Source organism: Anomaloglossus baeobatrachus, chromosome 9, assembly GCF_048569485.1.
Source record: "Anomaloglossus baeobatrachus isolate aAnoBae1 chromosome 9, aAnoBae1.hap1, whole genome shotgun sequence".
Classification (NCBI taxonomy): Eukaryota; Metazoa; Chordata; class Amphibia; order Anura; family Aromobatidae; genus Anomaloglossus; species Anomaloglossus baeobatrachus.
In genome coordinates, this window is record NC_134361.1 from 7,586,712 (window position 1) to 7,612,010 (window position 25,299).

General features: G+C 51.7%; 1 protein-coding gene across 2 annotated transcripts in view; it reads left to right on the top strand.

The window, feature by feature from the left end:
• The window catches only part of TNMD (tenomodulin), a 120,829-nt gene that overhangs the window by 3,427 nt on the left and 92,103 nt on the right, over window positions 1-25,299 (top strand). The window contains exons 1-2 of one of the 2 annotated variants that reach the window (XM_075322368.1): window positions 13,415-13,532; window positions 13,737-13,874. In XM_075322368.1, coding sequence (XP_075178483.1) covers window positions 13,491-13,532; window positions 13,737-13,874 — 180 coding nt within the window. In that variant the 5' untranslated portion in view covers window positions 13,415-13,490. Of the gene's footprint in view, window positions 1-13,414; window positions 13,533-13,736; window positions 13,875-25,299 lie in introns of those variants that run through there. The other variant, XM_075322369.1, reaches the window with a different exon arrangement.

Here is a 25,299-nt window from a genome sequence, read left to right on the forward strand (position 1 = left end):
CACTATGCCCCTCTCTTGTCACACTCTGCCCCTCTCTTGTCACACTCTGCTCCCCTCTCTCACACTATGCCCCTCTCTTTTCACACTCTGCTCCCCTCTCTCGTCACACTCTGCTCCCCTCTCTCATCACACTCTGCTCCCCTCTCTTGTCACACTATGCCCCCTCTCTCACACTCTGCCCCTCTCTTGTCACACTCTGCCCCCTCTCTCACACTCTGCCCCCTCTCTCACACTCTGCCCCCACTGTCACACTCTGCCCCCACTGTCACACTCTGCCCCCTCCCTCATACTCTGCCCCTCTCTTGTCACACTCTGCCCCTCTCTTGTCACACTCTGCCCCCCTCTGTCACACTCTGTCCCTCTCTTGTCACACTCTGCCCCCTCTGCCCCCCTCTCTCACACTCTGCCCCTCTCTAGTCACACTCTGCCCCTCTCTCACACCCTGCTCCCCTCTCTCACACTCTGCTCCCCTCTCTTGTCACACTCTGCCCCCTCTGTCACACTCTGCCCCCTCTCTTACACTCTGCCCCCCTCTTGTCACACTCTGCCCCCCTCTGTCACACTCTGCCCCCCTCTGTCACACTCTGCCCCCCTCTGTCACACTCTGCCCCCCTCTGTCACACTCTGCCCCCCTCTGTCACACTCTGCCCCCCTCTGTCACACTCTGCCCCCCCTCTCTCACACTCTGCCCCCCCCTCTCTCAGACTCTGCCCCCTTCTGTCACAATCAGCCCCCCTCTGTCACACTCAACCCCCCCTATCACACTCCATTGTCACACTCTGCCTGCCTCTTTCACACTCTGCCCCTCTCTTGTCACACTCTGCTCCCCTCTCTCACACTCTGCCATTCTCTTTTCACACTCTGCCCCCCTCTGTCACACTATGCCCCTCTCTTGTCACACTCTGCCCCTCTCTTGTCACACTCTGCTCCCCTCTCTCGTCACACTCTGCTCCCCTCTCTCGTCACACTCTGCTCCCCTCTCTTGTCACACTCTGCTCCCCTCTCTTGTCACACTCTGCTCCCCTCTCTCACACTATGCCCCCTCTCTCACACTATGCCCCCTCTCTCACACTATGCCCCCTCTCTCACACTCTACCCCCACTGTCACACTCTGCCCCCACTGTCACACTCTGCCCCCACTGTCACACTCTGCCCCCTCTCTCATACTCTGCCCCTCTCTTGTCACACTCTGCCCCCCTCTGTCACACTATGTCCCTCTCTTGTCACACCCTGCCCCCCTCTGTCACACTCTGCCCCTCTCTTGTCACACTCTGCCCCCTCTGCCCCCCTCTCTCACACTCTGCCCCTCTCTCACACTCTGCTCCCCTCTCTCACACTCTGCCCCTCTCTTGTCACACTCTGCCCCCTCTGTCACACTCTGCCCCCTCTCTTACACTCTGCCCCCCTCTGTCACACTCTGCCCCCCTCTGTCACACTCTGCCCCCCTCTGTCACACTCTGCCCCCTCTCTCACACTCTGCCCCCCCTCTGTCACACTCTTCCCCCCCTCTCTCACACTCTGCCCCCCCCTCTCTCAGACTCTGCCCCCTTCTGTCACAATCAGCCCCCCTCTGTCACACTCAACCCCCCCATCACACTCCATTGTCACACTCTGCCTGCCTCTTTCACACTCTGCCCCCTCTGCACACCCTGCCCCCCTCTGTCACACTCTGCCCCCTCTGTCATACTCTGACCCCCTCTCTCACACTCTGCCCCTCTCTCACACTCTGCCCCCACTGTCACACTCTGCCCTCACTGTCACACTCTGCCCCCTCTCTCACACTCTGCCCCTCTCTTGTCACACTCTGCCCCCTCTGTCACACTCTGCCCCCTCTCTTACACTCTGCCCCCCTCTGTCACACTCTGCCCCTCTTTTGTCACACTCTGTCCCCCTCTGTCACACTCTGCCCCCCTCTGTCACACTCTGCCCATCCTCTCTCACACTCTGCCCCCCCCTCTCTCACACTCTGCCCCCCTCTGTCACACTCAACCCCCCCTATCACACTCCATTGTCACACTCTGCCTGCCTCTTTCACACTCTGCCCCCTCTGTCACACCCTGCCCCCCTCTGTCACACTCTGCCCCCCTCTGTCACACTCTGCCCCTCTCTTGTCACACTCTGCCCCCCTCTGTCACACTCTGCCCCTCTCTTGTCACACTCTGCCCCCCTCTGTCACACTCTGCCCCTCTCTTGTCACACTCTTCCCCCCTCTGTCACACTCTGCCCCTCTCGTCACACTCTGCTCCCCTCTCTCGTCACACTCTGCTCCCCTCTCTTACACTCTGCCCCCACTGTCACACTCTGCCCCTCTCTCACACTCTGCCCCTCTCTTGTCACACTCTGCCCCCCTCTGTCACACTCTGCCCCTCTCTTGTCACACTCTTCCCCTCTCTTGTCACACTCTGCCCCTCTCTTGTCACACTCTGCCCCCCTCTGCCACACTCTGCCCCTCTCTTGTCACACTCTGCCCCTCTCTTGTCACACTCTGCCCCTCTCTTGTCACACTCTGTCCCTCTCTTGTCACACTCTGTCCCTCTCTTGTCACACTCTGTCCCTCTCTTGTCACACTCTGCCCCCTCTCTTGTCACACTCTGCCCCCTCTCTCACACTATGCCCCCTCTCTCACACTCTGCCCCCTCTCTCACACTCTGCCCCTCTCTTGTCACACTCTGCCCCCCTCTGTCACACTCTGCCCCTCTCTTGTCACACTCTGCCCCCATCTGTCACACTCTTCCCCCCTCTGTCACACTCTGCCCCCCTCTGTCACACTCTGCCCCCCTCTGTCACACTCTGCCCCCCTCTGTCACACTCTGCCCCCCTCTCTGTCACACTCTGCCCCCCCTCTGTCACACTCTGCCCCCCCTCTGTCACACTCTGCCCCCCCTCTGTCACACTCTGCCCCCCTCTGTCACACTCTGCCCCCCTCTCTCACACTCTGCCCCTCTCTTGTCACACTCTGCCCCCCTCTCTCACACTCTGCGCTCCCTCTGTCACACTCTGCTCCCCTCTGTCACACTCTGCCCCCCCTCTGTCACACTCTGCCCCCCCCTGTCACATTCTGCCCCCCCTCTGTTACACTCTGCCCCCTCTCTCACACTCTGCCCCCTCTTTCACACTCTGCCCCCTCTGTCACACTCTGCCCCCTCTGTCACACTCTGCCCCCTCTGTCACACTCTGCCCCTCTCTCACACTCTGCCCCCTCTTTCACACTCTGCCCCCTCTGTCACACTCTGCCCCTCTCTCACACTCTGCCCCTCTCTCACACTCTGCCCCCTCTGTCAAACTCTGCCCCCTCTGTCACACTCTGCCCCCTCTGTCACACTCTGCCCCTCTCTCACACTCTGCCCCTCTCTCACACTCTGCTCCCTCTGTCACACTCTGCCCTCCCTCTGTCACACTCTGCCCCCTCTGTCACACTCTGCCCCCTCTGTCACACTCTGCCCCCTCTCTGTCACATTCTGCCCCTCTCTTGTCACACTCTGCCCCCTCTGTCACATTCTGCCCCCTCTCTGTCACACTCTTCCCCCTCTCTCACACCCTGCCCCCCTCTGTCACACTCTGCCCTCCCTCTGTCACACTCTGCCCCCTCTGTCACACTCTGCCCCCCCTCTGTCACACTCTGCCCTCCCTCTGTCACACTCTGCCCCCTCTGTCACACTCTGCCCCCTCTGTCACACTCTGCCCTCCCTCTGTCACACTCTGCCCCCCCCCTCTGTCACACTCTGCCCCCCCCTCTGTCACACTCTGCCCTCCCTCTGTCACACTCTGCCTTCCCTCTGTCACACTCTGCCCTCCCTCTGTCACACTCTGCCCTCCCTTTGTCACACTCTGCCCCCCTGTCTCACACTCTGCCTCCCTCTGTCACACCCTGCCCCCTCTGTCACACCCTGCCCCCTCTGTCACACTCTGCCCCCCCCTCTGTCACACTCTGCCCTCCCTCTGTCACACTCTGCCTTCCCTCTGTCACACTCTGCCTTCCCTCTGTCACACTCTGCCCTCCCTCTGTCACACTCTGCCCCCCTGTCTCACACTCTGCCTCCCTCTGTCACACCCTGCCCCCTCTGTCACACCCTGCCCCCTCTGTCACACTCTGCCCTCCCTCTGTCACACTCTGCCCTCCCTCTGTCACACTCTGCCCTCCCTCTGTCACACTCTGCCCCCTCTGTCACACTCTGCCCCCCTGTCTCCCACTCTGCCCCCCTCTGTCACACCCTGCCCTCCCTCTGTCACACTCTGCCTTCCCTCTGTCACACTCTGCCCTCCCTCTGTCACACTCTGCCCCCCTCTCTCACACTCTGCCCCCTCTGTCACACTCTGCCCCCTCTGTCACACTCTGCCCCCTCTGTCACACTCTGCCCCTCTCTCACACTCTGCCCCTCTCTCACACTCTGCCCCCTCTGTCACACTCTGCCCTCCCTCTGTCACACTCTGCCCCCTCTGTCACACTCTGCCCCCTCTGTCACACTCTGCCCCCTCTCTGTCACATTCTGCCCCTCTCTTGTCACACTCTGCCCCCTCTGTCACATTCTGCCCCCTCTCTGTCACACTCTTCCCCCTCTCTCACACCCTGCCCCCCTCTGTCACACTCTGCCCTCCCTCTGTCACACTCTGCCCCCTCTGTCACACTCTGCCCCCCCTCTGTCACACTCTGCCCTCCCTCTGTCACACTCTGCCCCCTCTGTCACACTCTGCCCCCTCTGTCACACTCTGCCCTCCCTCTGTCACACTCTGCCCCCCCCTCTGTCACACTCTGCCCCCCCCTCTGTCACACTCTGCCCTCCCTCTGTCACACTCTGCCTTCCCTCTGTCACACTCTGCCCTCCCTCTGTCACACTCTGCCCTCCCTCTGTCACACTCTGCCCCCCTGTCTCACACTCTGCCTCCCTCTGTCACACCCTGCCCCCTCTGTCACACCCTGCCCCCTCTGTCACACTCTGCCCCCCCCTCTGTCACACTCTGCCCTCCCTCTGTCACACTCTGCCTTCCCTCTGTCACACTCTGCCTTCCCTCTGTCACACTCTGCCCTCCCTCTGTCACACTCTGCCCCCCTGTCTCACACTCTGCCTCCCTCTGTCACACCCTGCCCCCTCTGTCACACCCTGCCCCCTCTGTCACACTCTGCCCTCCCTCTGTCACACTCTGCCCTCCCTCTGTCACACTCTGCCCTCCCTCTGTCACACTCTGCCCCCTCTGTCACACTCTGCCCCCCTGTCTCCCACTCTGCCCCCCTCTGTCACACCCTGCCCTCCCTCTGTCACACTCTGCCTTCCCTCTGTCACACTCTGCCCTCCCTCTGTCACACTCTGCCCCCCTCTCTCACACTCTGCCCCTCTCATGTCACACCCTGCCCCCCTCTGTCACACCCTGCCCCCTCTGTCACACTCTGCCCCCCCTCTGTCACACTCTGCCCCTCTCTTGTCACACCCTGCCCCCCTCTGTCACACCCTGCCCCCTCTGTCACACTCTGCCCCCCCTCTGTCACACTCTGCCCCTCTCTTGTCACACCCTGCCCCCCTCTGTCACACTCTGCCCCCTCTGTCACACTCTGCCCCCTCTCTCACACTCTGCCCCCCTCTGTCAAATTCTGCCCCTCTCTTGTCACACTCTGCCCCCTCTCTGTCACACTCTGCCCCCCCTCTGTCACACTCTGCCCCCTCTGTCACACTCTGCCCCCTCTCTCACACTCTGCCCCCCTCTGTCAAATTCTGCCCCTCTCTTGTCACACTCTGCCCCCTCTCTGTCACACTCTGCCCCCTCTGTCACACTCTGCCCCCTCTCTGTCACACCCTGCCCCCCTCTGTCACACTCTGCCCCCCTCTGTCACACCCTGCCCCCCTCTGTCACATTCTGCCCCTCTCTTGTCACACTCTGCCCCCTCTGTCACACCCTTCCCCCTCTGTCACACTCTTCCCCCTCTCTCACACTCTGCCCCTCTCTTGTCACACCCTGCCCCCACTGTCACACTCTGCCCCCTCTGTCACATTCTGCCCCCTCTGTCACACTCTGCCCCCCCCCATGTCCTCCTCTTCCCTCTTTACCTGTCATGTGCCATCTTCTACAGCTTCTCTTTTATCTCCTGGCTCCTCCCACACAGGTCACATGGGCATGACATCATCGCAGGTGCTGCACAGCTAGCAGGTATTTTCTTCCGTCTGGGCCGGGAGCAGAATAGAGCTTTCTGCCTATGCAGAGCTCATGTATTAATTCCCCTCTCCCCCCTTGAAAAAAATCGCTGGATTTGCTAGTTCGCCCTGCACTGGGGAAGGGGGTTTTGAAACAAAACAAAAAACTGGTGTCTTAACATGGCCCTGGGTGGCAGAAAATGAATGAAACCACAAAAACATTGGCAAAGTCCGTGGATCACTAATGTGATGCCATCTTGGAAGACGCTGTGTGTCACTGACGTTCTTAATTATTTTTTTTTAATTTTTTAATTTGTTTTGAAAGTTAAATATGAAATCCCAAAAAGAGCGAGATCCCGACACAAAGTAATAAGGGAAATGAGCAAAACCATGAAGAAAGTGACTGTTGCTGTGAGTTTGGAGTTCTCTGCAGGGGTCAGACAAATCGGGTTATTATTTTTGTGGAATTTGTTCTGGGACTTTTATCGCTGCAGTCGCTGGAAAACAATGAATGGAAAATCTGAAGAACCAAAAGTATCTGGAGAATTCTGGGGGGAGTGACGAGGTCTAATAATGAATGGCAGGTGCTGACACATTGCACCGTAACCCCCAGAACTCCCGCGAAGTCTTCTCTGGGGTCTGTCCTGGAAGAGGCTCGGATTCTGCAGAAACTTCATAACCGGCAGTTACCAGGCTCCTGATGAAGGATTGTTCACTAATAATATCGTGCATTGTGAATCCTGACCCCACAACAAAAGCCAAAAACACCAATTACTGCATCATATACTATATATCTCTAATATAAATACAGACCCCATTAGTAACACCAGTCAGATGACGCCCCAAAACAGCCCCGCTCTACTGACAGTGATTAGCAAATTAAGTCACACAGTTTCCACCTTATACAGCACCATTAGGTCCGTTTTGTACATCCGTGTTTCATCAGCGTTTTTCCAGTATGGTTACAGGGAAAATGAAATTGCAAAGCTTCTCCTATACTTTGCAATGTTAACACATAGTGCACACAGATGTCACTTTGATGTCACACGGATGTCACATTGATGTAAAACTGATGTCACACAGACACTGATGTCATACTGATTTCACACGGACGGCACACAGGTGGTACGCTGCTGTTAACAATGAAGATTAAAAAAACTAAACATGATGATGTGGGTTCCCCCCTATTTTTCTTAACCAGAACAGGTAAATCAGACAGCTGGGGGCTGGTATTTTCAGGCTGGGAAGTTCCATGGTTATTTGTCCTATCCCAGGCTAAAAATATCAGCCCGCAGCTTCCCCAAAAGTGGCACATCCACTAGATGATCCAATTCTCATGCTTTGCCTGGCTCTGACCAATTGCCCTGGTGCGGTGGCAATCAGGGAAATACGTTTGGAATTGATGTTAGCTGTGTAATGCTAGCTGGCATCAAGCCCAGAGATTAGTAATGGAGATGCGTCTATCAGACAATGCCATTATTAACCCAGCAAGTGTAGAGTTAAAAACACAGACACTGGAGCAAATAGTTTATTTGAATAAAGACCCCTCATTCACGACTTTACTACTTCAAGAGAAATCTTCGAAGTTCCAACATACTCCAATGTTGTAATGTCCCACGATTCCCATCAAATCCTATGGAGCTTTGTTCTGAGAACTTCCTCAGAGTGAAGCTCCATAGGAATCCATGGACGTTGTGAGACATTGCTCGTTAGATTACGTCGGAACTTTGAGGATTTCTTTTCAATTAATAAATAGTATCATACTGTGTATAGGAGGCTGTGTGAGGGCTTATATTCAAAAAAGACACAGGGAAAAATAGTTCATGTCTTCACATATGTCTTTGTTTAAGTTTAATAGTTTATGTCTTTGTAGAAAGAGCCACAAACAAGAAACAACTGAAGTCACCACAGGAATGGCGGCAAAGCCTCCCACCGGAGGAGACCAGCAACGGAGACGTCCATGGCCAGAAGCCTCCCACCGGAGGAGACCAGCGATGGAGTCGTCCATGGCCAGAAGCCTCCCACCGGAGGAGACCAGCGATGGAGACGTCCATGGCCAGAAGCCTCCCACCGGAGGAGACCAGCGATGGAGACGTCCATGGCCAGAAGCCTCCCACCGGAGGAGACCAGCGATGGAGACGTCCATGGCCAGAAGCCTCCCACCGGAGGAGACCAGCGATGGAGACGTCCATGGCCAGAAGCCTCCCACCGGAGGAGACCAGCAACGGAGACGTCCATGGCCAGAAGCCTCCCACCGGAGGAGACCAGCAACGGAGACTTCCATGGCCAGAAGCTTCCCACCGGAGGAGACCAGCGATGGAGACGTCCATGGCCAGAAGCCTCCCACCGGAGGAGACCAGCGATGGAGACGTCCATGGCCAGAAGCCTCCCACCGGAGGAGACCAGCAACGGAGACGTCCATGGCCAGAAGCCTCCCACCGGAGGAGACCAGCGATGGAGACGTCCATGGCCAGAAGCCTCCCACCGGAGGAGACCAGCAACGGAGACGTCCATGGCCAGAAGCCTCCCACCGGAGGAGACCAGCGATGGAGACGTCCATGGCCAGAAGCCTCCCACCGGAGGAGACCAGCAACGGAGACGTCCATGGCCAGAAGCCTCCCACCGGAGGAGACCAGCGATGGAGACGTCCATGGCCAGAAGCCTCCCACCGGAGGAGACCAGCAACGGAGACGTCCATGGCCAGAAGCCTCCCACCGGAGGAGACCAGCGTGTGGTTGTAAGAGTGGTGGCCAATGGTTATTGCTTCCCTGTCCCTGAAAACACTAATCAAATCAATGTTGTGTAATGCGTATAACGTCTTGTGTCTTTTGTAAATATTGTATCATGTACAGTGTATTGTGTTATACTGTGATGTAGACTGTGATCAGCATTAGTTATATGATAGGTAATGTTGAGTAATATATAATGCACTGTATCATGTGTAATGATATAAGGTGCAGAATGATTGCAGGGACTGAAACAGTTAAGTGTTGAGACTAGCCCTCGCTGGGAGGAGTCAAGTGACAGGGAAAGGACGGTTCATTCTAGAAAGAGTCAGTGAAGGCCTAGTGAACAAACATGAGAGGCGCATAGTCGGTCAGTCGTGAAGGTCGCATGCAGTGGGTGGTTTGTGGCAAAAGAGCAAAGGAGACAGAAGGCAAAATAGCGTGAATTGTGGAGACACAGGGTGAGAACAGTGGTGTAACTACAGACCGATCTTTGGACGGAACGGCCCCAGATGATAAGAGCCGGAGGATGCAGACCCCTTAACTGTCAAGGTACCGAGTGACTTCTACTAGTGCAGTACTGTATTGGCCAGGCCCCTTAACCGTCAATGTACTGGGCTAAGCTCTACTGGTGACGTAGTCAACCAACCTGGTGGTGTCCCGCTAGACGTTCGGCTGTGCTGAGCTTTACTATGGCCATTATAGGACCTATGAATAACCTGGATGATGGACTACAGAATATGAAGGCGACTGTCATGGTGTACTGTAACGCTGGACTGGGTTGCCCCGGGACTCGCTGGTCCAGTTACATCAGACACAACCCAGAGGGAAGCTGAACGGTGTCTGTTCATTCAAAGTGAAAATGTAACGTATTGGAAGATTCTTCTTCTTCTTCTGCGCCTCCGATCTGGAGTGTAAAGTGGTGAACGACAAAGAACCGTCCTGTAAAGAATTGTGGCTAAAAGTGATCAATTGGCCTCCTTGTGCGAGTGAGCCCTCATCCGGTCCTGGCCAGTATGTGGCCTACACGGGCTACGAGTCCACACAGCCGGAATGCACACACCCAGGCAGGACCGCGGTATGTGACAGGGCGTCCGGAGTCAGTCCGTCACCCTCAACCACAGCCTCGCACCACTCCGCATAGTGACGTCCATGACCTCCAGACTTCAGTCGTTGCTGCAATGGATTCATTTTATTTATGGGAAAGATACTTTGTCCAATTATCTTTGAGCCCCTGAAACGAGGAGACTTTGTAGAAAAATGGCTGCAATTCCAAAATGTTTCACAGCCCCTTTACAAACAAATGTGATTCAACCCCTTTCATTAACCCTGAAAGTCTCCACTTCATTTGCATCTCAGTTATTTCATTTTAAATAAATAAAAAATAGTGGCTGCAGAGCTGAAATCACAAAGATTCGGTCCGTCCAAAGATTTCTGCACCTAACGGTACATTACTTAATTACTTATCCTGCACTGATCGTAAGTTACATCTTGAATAATTTTGTATTATTTTGATTTTTTTTATCTTCGTACCTTTATTATAGAAGTAAAAAATGCACGTTTTACTCTACTAGAAAAATAGGTTAGAAGTAAATTATAAAATATTCCTAATGTCTGTAATGCTTCTTCCATGTCCCCTAAGGTTTTTTAAGTTCTTTATCTTTTTGTTGTTATTTCCTTCAGAGCCGGTTTACTTTTCTCTCATGAGCAGCCAACAATCTTGATGGTTGCAGATCTCATCTGGGGCGCTGGGCGCGGTGGTTGCAGTCCTCATCTGGGGCGCTGGGCGCGGTGGTTGCAGTCCTCATCTGGGGCGCTGGGTGCGGTGGTTGCTGCTATCATCTGGGGCGCTGGGTGCGGTGGTTGCTGCTATCATCTGGGGCGCTGGGTGCGATGGTTGCAGTCCTCATCTGGGGCGCTGACCGCGGTGGTTGCAGATCTCATCTGGGGCGCTGGGCGCAGTGGTTGCAGTTCTCATCTGGAGCACTGGGCGTGGTGGTTGCAACTCTCATCTGGGGCGCTGGGCGCGGTGGTTGCAGATCTCATCTGGGGCGCTGGGCGCGGTGGTTGCAGTTCTCATCTGGGGCGCTGGGCGCGGTGGTTGCAGTTCTAATCTGGGGCGCTGGGCGCGGTGGTTGCAGTCCTCATCTGGGGCGCTGGGTGCGGTGGTTGCAGATCTCATCTGGGGCGCTGGGCGTGGTGGTTGCAGTCCTCATCTGGGGCGCTGGGTGCAGTGGTTGCTGCTACCATCTGGGGCGCTGGGTGCGGTGGTTGCTGGTATCATCTGGGGCGCTGGGTGCGATGGTTGCAGTCCTCATCTGGGGCGCTGACCGCGGTGGTTGCAGATCTCATCTGGGGCGCTGGGCACGGTAGTTGCAGCTCTCATCTGGAGCGCTGGGCGCGGTGGTTGCAGTTCTAATCTGGGGCGCTGGGCGGTGGTTGCAGATCTCATCTCGGGCGCTGGGAGCGGTGGTTGCAGATCTCATCTGGAGCGCTGGGCGCGGTGGTTGCAGTTCTCATCTGGGGCGCTGGGCGGTGGTTGCAGATCTCATCTCGGGCGCTGGGAGCGGTGGTTGCAGATCTCATCTGGTGCGCTGGGCGCGGTGGTTGCAGATCTCATCTGGGGCGCTGGGCTCGGTGGTTGCAGATCTCATCTGGGGCGCTGGGTGCGGTGGTTGCAGATCTCATCTGGGGCGCTGGGCGCGGTGGTTGCAGATCTCATCTCGGGCGCTGGGAGCGGTGGTTGCAGATCTCATCTGGGGCGCTGGGCGCGGTGGTTTCAGATCTCATCTGGGGCGCTGGGCGCGGTGGTTGCAGATCTCATCTGGGGCGCTGGGTGCGGTGGTTGCAGATCTCATCTGGGGCGCTGGGCGCGGTGGTTGCAGATCTCATCTGGGGCGCTGGGCGCGGTGGTTGCAGATCTCATCTGGGGCGCTGGGCGCGGTGGTTGCAGATCTCATCTGGGGCACTGGGCGCGGTGGTTGCAGTCCTCATCTGGGGCACTGGGTGCGGTGGTTGCAGTCCTCATCTGGGGCACTGGGCGCGGTGGTTGCAGTCCTCATCTGGGGCGCTGGGCGCGGTGGTTGCAGATCTCATCTGGGGCGCTGGGCGCGGTGGTTGCAGATCTCATCTGGGGCGCTGGGCGCGGTGGTTGCAGTGCCCTCTGGAAAGCGCTCTTGTTTGAACATTTCAGAAAACAATCTAAACAGTTTTTTTATTAATAAACAAATAGCCCATTATACTGTCAGGGTCATAGGAACTTCAGACACAAAATTGATGAAATTTCTGATTTTCGATTTTACGAATTGTCTTCTTTTTCTTCTCGGCGTCTCCGTGCAGAAACCTCTGATGATGGATGTATTATTTTGACATTTCACAGATAAGCAGCTTGGAGACATCGTCTGTCTATAGACTCCCAAGAGGAGCCGCAGCGAGTAAACATTTCATTAAATCGTTAAACACTTGAAATCATTTCCCATTTTGGCGTCCAGAGAGCAGCGGAGGCCGGGCCCTGCCGCATTGTGCCGGATCCGGAACAGGTTTCACACGGATTCTCCTGTTAGTTTTGGGTCATCATCATCATTCCTGAAGTCCCAGCAGAAAGAAACAAAAAAATTCTGAAAATTGATATCAGCGACTTAATATTTTATTTTTTATTCTGGAATTTTTGATATTTCACAACTGATTTGTTGAATGTAATATCGTAGACGCCCCAGATCTGTTCTCATCTAGTGCTGGGATGTGATATGTAGTTTTAGGAAGTATTGAAGTAGGTTTTGTGCCCAGGACGGGGGGCACCACGTTCCCGCTCAGTGCCCTTTATTTGGGCAAATCCTCACCCACTTTAAAGTATAGAAAAGTGGAAAACACCAACCCCGGCCGGATGTGTAGCAGCTCGATGGTATTTGCACCTTTGATAACTCCTCCCAAATGTCCATGTAATACATATGAGTCTCGCCTTAAAGGGATTGTTCATGTTGGATTTTGTTTTGTTTTTTTTTAAAAATCTGGTTATAATAGAAGAAAAAATAGAAGTTAAACTTGTCTCACCGGCCAATTCTTTCTGGGTCTTCTATTAGTCCCTTCCTCCCGGTAATTCTCGGCACAGAGACCTCAGCAGTGACCGGATTCAGCCATTGATTGGCTGCCCATTGTCCCGTGCGTCTGTTTTCAGACGTCCCAGAAGGAGGTAGAGACTGGTGGCGGTGGGGAGCGGCGGAGGATCAGCGGGGGATTGTGCCATTTTGACCATTAATAATACATTGCAGCCTCCGATAACTAGGGTGAAATAACGTCGACCTGTGCTGCTTGTAACAAACAGTAGAAAAGCAACAATTGTTTACATGAATTCTGAAATCGAAAATTGTTTGCATGTGTTTTACGATTATGTCCAAAAATGTGAATTGTATATTTGGTGCGTATCTGCCCCCCAGTATTTACATGTGTTATAAATTCATGCATTTTCCTCTGCTGAAGAAAATTACACCCCTAGAAAAAAAACCGTCTGGAATGGCAGATCATTAAGTGACTGAAATAACTGAAATACTATTCCCCTCCCGAGGAAGCGGAGCAGCAGCTCAGTCTCCATTTCACAATCGCAGCTCGCGCTTCCTCATTTATTCTGCAAAATTTATAGCAAAATATGAAGAGGGATGAGAATCTGGGGGAGAGCGGTCTGCAAAACGTAAGGACCGGGAGGAATAGCAGTCCTTATCATTAAATGAATTGTGTTACTATTATTTATTATTTTATTTTAAATGTATATTGTTCGTTGATTTTATTTATGCAACAATATTGTTTCAATGTGTCAACATTACAGGAGGTGGAGAACGTTTATTCTTTACTTTTATTTCATCGTATTTTTATATTTTTAATTATTTTTTTAAAGGGAGAAATATCAAAACCGAAAAAAAGGCATTTCAAGAAATGTGCGATTGTGGCGATATCTGTGTGCGTCCTCATCATCGTGTCTCTGCTGGGGCTGCTCTGCTTTGTGAAGGATTTCTGGAAGGAGATGCCGGAAAAGGTAAGAAATCATCCGAGGTGGGAGATTGCGCGGTATAGACGCTGCGGATTATTATTATTATTATTTATTGCGCGGTATAGGCGCTGCGGATTATTATTATTATTATTTATTGCGCGGTATAGGCGCTGCGGATTATTATTATTATTTACTGCGCGATATAGGTGCTGCGGATTATTATTATTATTATTGTGCAGTATAGGCGCTGCGGATTATTATTATTATTATTTATTGCGCGGTATTGGCGCTGCGGATTATTATTATTATTATTTATTGCGCGGTATTGGCGCTGCGGATTATTATTATTATTATTTATTGCGCGGTATTGGCGCTGCGGATTATTATTATTATTATTTATTGCGCGGTATTGGCGCTGCGGATTATTATTATTTATTGCGCGGTATTGGCGCTGCGGATTATTATTATTATTGCGCGGTATAGGTGCTGCGGATTATTATTATTATTATTGCGCGGTATAGGTGCTGCGGATTATTATTATTTATTGCGCGGTATAGGCGCTGTGGATTAATATTATTATTATTTATTGCGCGGTATAGGTGCTGCAGATTATTATTATTATTGCGCGGTATAGGCGCTGCGGATTATTATTATTATTGCGCGGTATAGGCGCTGCGGATTATTATTATTATTGCGCGGTATAGGTGCTGCGGATTATTATTATTTATTGCGCGGTATAGGCGCTGCGGATTATTATTATTATTGCGCGGTATAGGCGCTGCGGATTATTATTATAATTATTTATTGCGCGGTATAGGCGCTGCGGATTATTATTATTATTGCGCGGTATAGGCGCTGCGGATTATTATTATAATTATTTATTGCGCGGTATAGGCGCTGCAAATTATTATTATTATTTATATTATTATTATTTATTGCAGCGTATAGGCGCTGCGGATTATTATTATTATTATTTATTGCGCGGTATAGGCGCTGCAGATTATTATTATTATTTATTGAGCGGTATAGGCGCTGCGGATTATTATTGTTATTATTTATTGACGGTATAGGAGCTGCGTATTATTAATTATTATTATTATTATTTATATTAAAAAACAATAATACTTGTCAATATTTGGCAAAATTGCATCACACAAGGCTCACTGTCACCTGCATGTATTATATGGGGTCACTTGAAGTCTATGTTGAAGTCTTCACAGTTTTTTTTCCTTCTGATCACATTTGCTTTAGTGAATAACTTTTCTGGTTCCATCGAGAAACACAATATGGTGGCACATAGAAAGCCTACAGCTCTGTAATATGAAGCAAAATAGCAATTACTAGTGATTCGATAGATTTTCCAATAATAGCGCCTCTCCTGGTCGTAGGCTGTGTCTGGTATTGCAGATCAGCTTCATTTCAGGGAATGGGACTAAGCTGCAATACCACATGCAGCCTGAGGACAGAGGTGGCGCTGTTTTTGGCAGAAAAAAGATATTTTTCTATTTCTGTAAATTTTGTTACAACAGACTCAGACGTGTATCAGTGGAAATTCAAAATGAATTGTGATATTTTTATTTTGCATTAATCATTAGTTACAGAAGTCGATAATTCTGTTTTCTTAGAAGGGTTTTCAGTTTAACAGAGATATAACGCTAACAAACCCAATGTATGAGGGCCCCTATGTATGGATACTGGGTGTTATGTGGAAGTATGGGCTGTGGCCCCTCCGCTGTAGTCCGGTGTGACCTCTACCACCTCCACACCCTATGTACGAGGGCCCCTATGTATGAATACTGGGTGTGATGTGGATGTATGGGCTGTGGCCCCTCCGCTATAGTCCGGTGTGACCTCTACCACCTCCACACCCTATGTACGAGGGCCCCTATGTATGAATAATGGGTGTTATGTGGATGTATGGGCTGTGGCCCCTCCGCTGTAGTCCGGTGTGACCTCTACCACCTCCACACCCTATGTACGAGGGCCCCTATGTATGGATACTGGGTGTTATGTGGATGTATAGGCTGTGGCCCCTCCGCTATAGTCCGGTGTTACCTCTGTCACCTCCACACCCTATGTACGAGGACCACTATGCATGGATACTGGGTGTAATGTGGATGTATGGGCTGTGGCCCCTCCGCTGTAGTCCGGTGTGACCTCTGTCACCTCCACACCCTATGTACGAGGGCTCCTATGTATGAATACTGGGTGTTATGTGGATGTATGGGCTGTGGCCCCTCCGCTATAGTCCGGTGTGACCTCTACCACCTCCACACCCTATGTACGAGGGCCCCTATGTATGGATACTGGGTGTTATGTGGATGTATGGGCTGTGGCCCCTCCGCTATAGTCTGGTGTGACCTCTACCACCTCCACACCCTATGTACGAGGGCCCCTATGTATGGATACTGGGTGTTATGTGGATGTATGGGCTGTGGCCCCTCCGCTATAGTCCGGTGTGACCTCTACCACCTCCACACCCTATGTACGAGGGCCCCTATGTATGGATACTGGGTGTTATGTGGATGTATGGGCTGTGGCCCCTCCGCTATAGTCCGGTGTGACCTCTACCACCTCCACACCCTATGTACGAGGGCCCCTATGTATGAATACTGGGTGTTATGTGGATGTATGGGCTGTGGCCCCTCTGCTATAGTCCGGTGTGACCTCTGTCACCTCCACACCCTATGTACGAGGGCCCCTATGTATCAATCCTGGGTGTTATGTGGATGTAGGGGCTGTGGCCTCTCCGCTATAGTCCGGTGTGACCTCTGTCACCTCCACACCCTATGTACGAGGGCCCCTATGTATGAATACTGGGTGTTATGTGGATGTATGGGCTGTGGCCCCTCTGCTATAGTCCGGTGTGACATCTGTCACCTCCACACCCTATGTACGAGGGCCCCTATGTATGGATACTGGGTGTTATGTGGATGTAGGGGCTGTGGCCCCTCCGCTATAGTCCGGTGTGACCTCTACCACCTCCACACCCTATGTACGAGGGCCCCTATGTATGGATACTGGGTGTTATGTGGATGTATGGGCTGTGGCCCCTCCGCTATAGTCCGGTGTGACCTCTGTCACCTCCACACCCTATGTACGAGGGCCACTATGTATGGATACTGGGTATTATGTGGATGTATGGGCTGTGGCCCCTCCGCTATAGTCCGGTGTGACCTCTGTCACCTCCACACCCTATGTACGAGGGCCCCTATGTATGGATACTGGGTGTTATGTGGATGTAGGGGCTGTGGCCCCTCCGCTATAGTCTGGTGTGACTTCTACCACCTCCACACCCTATGTACGAGGGCCCCTATGTATGGATACTTGGTGTTATGTGGATGTATGGGCTGTGACCCCTCCGCTATAGTCCGGTGTGACCTCTACCACCTCCACACCCTATGTACGAGGGCCCCTATGTATGGATACTGGGTGTTATGTGGATGTAGGGGCTGTGGCCCCTCCGCTATAGTCCGGTGTGACCTCTGTCACCTCCACACCCTATGTACGAGGGCCCCTATGTATGGATACTGGGTGTTATGTGGATGTAGGGGCTGTGGCCCCTCCGCTATAGTCCGGTGTGACCTCTGTCACCTCCACATGCTATGTACGAGGGCCCCTATGTATGAATACTGGGTGTTATGTGGAGGTATGGGCTGTGGCCCCTCCGCTATAGTCCGGTGTTACCTCTGTCACCTCCACATGCTATGTACGAGGGCCCCTATGTATGAATACTGGGTGTTATGTGGATGTATGGGCTGTGGCCCCTCCGCTATAGTCCGGTGTGACCTCTGTCACCTCCACACCCTATGTACAAGGGCCCCTATGTATGGATACTGGGTGTTATGTGGATGTAGGGGCTGTGGCCCCTCCGCTATAGTCCGGTGTGCCCTCTGTCACCTCCACATGCTATGTACGAGGGCCACTATGTATGGATACTGGGTGTTATGTGGATGTATGGGCTGTGGCCCCTCCGCTATAGTCCGGTGTGACCTCTGTCACCTCCACACCCTATGTACGAGGGCCCCTATGTATGAATACTGGGTGTTATGTGGATGTATGGGCTGTGGCCCCTCCGCTATAGTCCGGTGTGACCTCTACCACCTCCACACCCTATGTACGAGAGCCCCTATGTATGGATACTGGGTGTTATGTGGATGTAGGGGCTGTGGCCCCTCCGCTGTAGTCCGGTGTGACCTCTGTCACCTCCACACCCTATGTACGAGGGCCCCTATGTATGGATACTGGGTGTTATGTGGATGTATGGGCTGTGGCCCCTCCGCTATAGTCCGGTGTGACCTCTACCACCTCCACACCCTATGTACGAGGGCCCCTATGTATGGATACTGGGTGTTATGTGGAAGTATGGGCTGTGGCCCCTCCGCTGTAGTCCGGTGTGACCTCTCTCTAATGTTCCAGTAAAATGATTCTATAAAGTTTTATGGCTGAAATATCTGCTCTTCTCCTCTTGGCCCCAGAGGCACTTCTCAAGCTGCCTCCAGTGTCATCAATGTCTTTACCAGACGTCTCCACTCAGTGCCAAGAGCTTGTGGAAAAACAAATGTGCAGTGCCACGTAAGGCAGCATCGTCTACCGGTCTCCACTGCATGGTCTACCTGTCCACACTGCATCGTGTACCTGTCCACACTGCATCGTCTACCTGTCCACACTGCATCGTCTACCTGTCCACACTGCATCGTCTACCTGACCACACTGCATCATCTACCTGTCCACACTGCATCGTCTACCTGTCCACACTGCATCGTCTACCTGTCCACACTGCATCGTCTACCTGACCACACTGCATCATCTACCTGTCCACACTGCATCGTCTACCTGTCCACACTGCATCGTCTACCTGACCACACTGCATCGTCTACCTGTCCACACTGCATCGTCTACCTGTCCACACTGCATCAACCTCTAGATTCAGTCATGAGAAATTAGCAACATTGTATACGGTTTTGGTGAATGATTAATACAGGATCATGTTTGTGCAATCACCCCCAGTGGTGTTATGAATGGAGCTCACCACAAGAGGGCGCGCTATCACCTGTGGATAAATGTATGCACTTGGCTCCTGAGCTCCCTCTAGTGGTGGCTGGCAGTGGTATGGTGCAGAATTCTGCAGCCAGAAATACAGCCCTAGATTTCAATCACTGAGCAACAATTGGACAAAGCTTTAATTTCACAACGTCTCAGGTTGGGATTTTTGTTAGGAATAGCCCCATTCTGCTACAGGAATGATTAATGTCTCCTGCGTGGATCCTGGGAGCCCCCAAATGTGAAGTTCTCCAGACGTCTACAGTTTGCTGATGAAAGATGAGAATAGATTTGCTGATTTAAGAGTAAAAATACTGAATTTGCCGCCAGTGAATAGAAACAATGGAGCCGGTGAAGATGGATCTGCAGCGAGTAGACGGACTTCTCTGGAGGATGCGGCTCCGAGAACATTCTCCAAATCCCCAACTAAGCAAGTCTGATACAATATTTCACGTCATACACAGTTTACACAGTTTACACATTTTACACATTTTATACATTTTACACATTTTATACATTTTATACATTTTACACACTTTTATTTCAGTTTTGCCTTTTTTCAGATCTTCTATCGGTTGCTAGAGACGAGATGTAACAATTAGTGACGGGATTCACTATGTACGATGTTGTGTCCTCTGAGGTGTCTCCGTGTTCTTAGGTAGCACCGAGGTCTGCGGGGCACTGGTGTCCTTATGGAGCTGTAACTCGTCTTACCAGCAATGAGTCTTCAGGAAAGACTGCAAAGTAACTGTTCTCCAGGAGGAAGGAAGAAATCTCTGTAGTGCTACATATATGTAGATACCAGGAAAGCCAAAATATGACCCTGTACGGGGCAGTTCATATTATTAAATTGCTTTAGATAGTAAGACAGCGTAAAAATAAGCAAAGTTATAATTGCCTTGTGTTTTTCTATCTGCTGTTATTCTCCTGCAATGAGAGCTTTTATCGTACATAGTGTACAGATGGATTCCATGGAGCTTGGACACTAGACACTGGCGAAGTGTGCGCAGTAGTTACAGACCAGGAGAGAGGTTAACTCATAATATCCCAGTTAGCTCTCTCCTGCCTATTACTTTCTATACAGCGGATATTTGCTCACCTCCCCCACTCTTAATCCTGACAGACTGCTGTTATAATTCTTGCAAAATTACCAGCCACCAGCATCAGATGCTTCATGAGCACGTCTCCTACTCACCGCTGTCCCTGAGGCATGTGCTTATTCCAATGTCGCTATCTCTATATGTAAATCCAGTGACATCTCAGGAGACTCGGAATAAACCACCATCAGCAGAACTTGTGCTGAGCTTTATAGCTCTACTAATACCATAGCTCTGATATTACTCAAGGAGGGAGCCACATAAACCAGAAGTGAGGAGACTGCAGAGATGTGAGCGGCTCCAGAGACAACTTCATCATTTCCTTTTATCTTATGTCTTTTTGTTGGATATAAGTGAAAGTTTCTTGTAAGAAGTGGAACTTTACCATTAAATTGTTACTAAACATCTTCTCTCTTCTGAAGAACAGAATGTTTTTCTAATCTGTTTACTTCTCATTTCTTCAGTTACAGCCATTTCTGCAGTCTATCAGCGGTGATGGAACGTGTCCACTGCTTAAACCTCTTTCCTACAACCTCTTTCCTCTGAAGCTCGCTACGCTGCACGCTTCCAGTCTGGCCTGCATTAGTGTCATAGCTCTCCGTCGAGGGATGCCTTTGTTTTGCAGCATTGCAAAGTGCACATATACGTCTCTTAAGTAGGAGTATATTGCCCCTCGGCCGGCAGGAAGCTGAGAGGCAGAGGAGCCATGTGCTCCTGGGGGGACAGGATCAGAAAACCTCTATAAAGAGCCTTTGTAGCACTGGCGTCACTGGAGAAATACTGACTTACTCACCGCCCCGAGCGGCTCGCGTCCTCCCCCGTATTTATACGGTCATCCACTTCCTCGTGTACTGCTGCCTCCTTCCCCTACATGCTGTACAGGGTTACCGGGAGTGCACCTAAGATGCGCGCACACACACTGGCCCTCCTCTTAAAGGGTCGATGCGCTATTTCCAGGAAATACCTCTCAGCTTATGTCTGAGAGGCACTATGTATTTAAGGCACCCTCCCATTAGGGGAGGTGCCTGCACAACACATTCAGTTAGTCAGTATACCAGTCTGCTAGCTAGTTTTCAGCTCACATTAACCATCTGTCTGTCTCCAGTACCTGCCTTCCCAAACCTGTATGCCCCTGCCATGCCCATCATTCCTGTCCATACCCACATGTCCAGCCGCCTCAATCACCCCACCTGTACCCATCTATACCTGAGTAAGGTACGTGTCCTGGGGGTCAGCTGCCACAGTCCCGGTCACTGTCCTGGGAGTGGTACCTGGCATTCGGCTTGCGGTGGTCCCCCCTGTGGTCCAGTGGTGCACGAATCCCGCTCTCTGCCCTTACACCAGTCGCGAGCGTTACAGCCTTGATGCAACCAAACCAGAGGCCGTCATCTGTGGACAGCTGTTTCGGAGCTGTTGCTCTTCGTGAGTGGAGAGCAGAGTATTTGCTTTCTTGGTGAGAGGCTATTAATGCAGATTTTGGGATGCACACGTCCTCCTTATGAAAATGCAGACTGTGATGGGAAAAAGTATGTCATGAGGAGGAAAACTATCTCCAGCTCCATCTTCAATAGGCCTGATGGTGATTTACAGAGCGGCTACCTGCAAATGGCGCTAAAAAATGTTTTTCTTCCATCTGCAGCGAAGTATGTTCTCACGTATCGGCTCATCCAACATCCAGGGAGCTCCTGGGGAGCAGATAATCCGGTCTTCAGGCCAAATTACAACCTCAACTCATAATAAGATCCACAATCATGGACTGATTTTACACTGCAGCTCGTATCGCCGTTCCCTTGTATATGGGGGTCCACCATTCTGCAGAGCCGGTGCCAGGTGGGTGCAGACACAGATATCGCCGTTCCCTTGTATATGGGGGTCCACCATTCTGCAGAGCCGGTGCCAGGTGGGTGCAGACACAGACATCGCTATTCCCTTGCATATGGGGGTCCACCATTCTGCAGAGCCGGTGCCAGGTGGGTGCAGACACAGACATCGCCATTCCCTTGTATATGGGGGTCCACCATTCTGCAGAGACGGTGCCAGGTGGGTGCAGACACAGACATCGCCGTTCCCTTGTATATGGGGGTCCACCATTCTGCAGAGCCGGTGCCAGGTGGATGCAGACACAGACATCGCCGTTCCCTTGTATATGGGAGTCCACCATTCTGCAGAGCCGGTGCCAGGTGGATGCAGACACAGACATCGCCGTTCCCTTGTATATGGGGGTCCACCATTCTGCAGAGCCGGTGCCAGGTGGGTGCAGACACAGATATCGCCGTTCCCTTGTATATGGGGGTCCACCATTCTGCAGAGCCGGTGCCAGGTGGGTGCAGACACAGACATCGCTATTCCCTTGCATATGGGGGTCCACCATTCTGCAGAGCCGGTGCCAGGTGGGTGCAGACACAGACATCGCCATTCCCTTGTATATGGGGGTCCACCATTCTGCAGAGACGGTGCCAGGTGGGTGCAGACACAGACATCGCCGTTCCCTTGTATATGGGGGTCCACCATTCTGCAGAGCCGGTGCCAGGTGGATGCAGACACAGACATCGCCGTTCCCTTGTATATGGGAGTCCACCATTCTGCAGAGCCGGTGCCAGGTGGATGCAGACACAGACATCGCCGTTCCCTTGTATATGGGGGTCCACCATTCTGCAGAGCCGGTGCCAGGTGGGTGCAGACACAGACATCGCCATTCCCTTGTATATGGGGGTCCACCATTCTGCAGAGCCGGTGCTAGGTGGGTGCAGACACAGACATCGCCGTTCCCTTGTATATGGGGGTCCACCATTCTGCAGAGCCGGTGCCAGGTGGATGCAGACACAGACATCGCCGTTCCCTTGTATATGGGGGTCCACCATTCTGCAGAGCCGGTGCCAGGTGGATGCAGACACAGACATCGCCGTTCCCTTGTATATGGGGGTCCACCATTCTGCAGAGCCGGTGCTAGGTGGGTGCAGACACAGATATCGCCGTTCCCTTGTATATGGGGGTCCACCATTCTGCAGAGCCAGTGCCAGGTGGGTGCAGACACAGATATCGCCGTTCCCTTGCATATGGGGGTCCACCATTCTGCAGAGCCGGTGCCAGGTGGGTGCAGACACAGATATCGCCGTTCCCTTGTATATGGGGGTCCACCATTCTGCAGAGCCGGTGCCAGGTGGGTGCAGACACAGGCACTGGCAATATTAACTCCAGCATTTGCAGGAAGACTTTAGGGCCTGAGAACATTTGTGGGTTCTTCTCGGTGCCAAGTATTTCTCCAAATGTTCAGCTCGCTCGCTCTCAGTCTCCGAATTCTGCATTTAATCTAAATATTTGGGGATTACGTTCTGGGGTTGGCAGAAATTGTGCTACAAGGATACCAAAGTGTCTAGACGGCTAAGAGGATAATGGTCCGCGTGCTGCTGTGGTTGGAGGACGGGCATTCTCTGGGTATAGGGTGGGCATAAGTGAAGGAATTTACCCCATAAACAGCACCAGGCTAGAGCATGAGACATTATCTGATATTAAAGATAAGGGTTATACTTAATAAAGTTAATAATATATAATAATTATATGTCTATGGCACTAAAGAACCAAGACTGGAATGAGAGGTAAAGTCAGAAGTCACAGAGTGAGGACGGCAAGAGATGGCGGTAGAATAGGGTCCTGGGCAGAGAGGTAGAGGAGGGAGCAGAAGGTGGAGGGCACAGAGAGCGGAGGGCACAATGGGTGGAGGACATACAGAGGATTGAGGAGGGCACAGAAGGTAGAGGGCTTGTGGCTAATTATGAGTGCATTGGTGGATATTCAGGATCGCCGAATCAGAACGGGGAAAAATATAATATAAGGTTTGGCAATCGAACTTGACGCCAAACAACGAAACCCATACAAGTCATAAGGGACAAGACGTTTAGTGCTGTAAAATGGCCATAGTAAGTGGTAGGGGGCTGCAAATGGATTTTGGCCCCACCAGCCTAAAAATACCAGCCCGCAGCCTCCCAGAATTACGCATCACATTAGATGTGAGAATCCTACACATTACCTGGCTCATCCCAATTGCCCTGGTGCCATTAATCCCTGGATTAGTAATGGGAGGCATCTATTAGACACCCCCATTACTAATCCTGTAAGTAAAAAAATTAAAACATAAACACCGAAAAAATTGTTTAGTTGAAATCAAATACACACACCCTCTTTCACCCCTTTGTTAACCCCCAAAACACCCTTGCACATCTTATGTAATCCATACGAAGTCTCACAACAATGCCAGCTCCGCTACATCCGGAGCCTGCAGAAATCGAAAACATGGCCGCTCTCCGCAGGCTCCGGGAAACACTGACAGGATCAGGGGTAACCCAGCTGTGAAGTCACTCAGTTCAGCGGAGGTGACATCCGAGCTCCCCCGAGTTCTCAGTGAAAGTGTTGCCAGACTGTTGGATCTGCAAGGGTTTTGGGGGGATAATAAAGGGGTGAAAGAGGGTGTGTGTATTTTATTTCAAATAAAGGATTTTTTCAGTGTTTGTGTTTAATTTCTTTTCACTTATAGGATTAGTAATAGTTGAATCACAGCTGTCATTAACCCCTTATATTATCCCGCTTGCCACCACTCCAGGACAATTTGAATCAGCCGGGTAAAGTGCCAGGAATGGCACATCTAATGTGATGTGCCAATTCTAGGCAGCTGTGGGCTGGTATATTTAGGCTGGTGGGCCCAATAATTATGGCTTTTCCTATCCTGATATCATCCCCAACATGTCTTCTTTACTGTGGCTGGATATAAAAAATGGGGGGCCCTTACGCCCCCCCCCTCTATTTTGATATCCAACCACGTTGGGGCTACATCAAATTATGCAATTTTTACATTATTTCTTTCTACTCACACTAAAATACAGCAAACTGACTTCAAGCAATGACAGACGCAGACATTGGGTGAGGGCATGTATAGCAGTTTGCAACCAATCACAGACCCTGGCACAAAGGGTGGGCGGTGGAAACGTTAATTTGTGGACCCAGAAGAGAGTCTGACTGCAGCGTGAAACACCAAGAAATACGGTATGTATAACTGTCCTGCTCTTACTATCATTCAACTTTTATTTGTAGCCAGGATCATTTTTTTACAGTGATTTCCGTGGCCAATCATAGCCATGCTAATAAGTGGCATGGCTGCGATGGGCCCCGGAAGTGCCCGCAGCCTCAAAGCTTGCTGATTGGCTGCTCTTCAACCTTTCAACAAGCTTTATTCAGGTGAGAACCTGACCAGGACCCGGATGTACAGTCAATACTCTGTGTTCGGGATTCAGCACTGGACACAAGTTGTTTGGTATGGACCCCAATCCTTACATTTC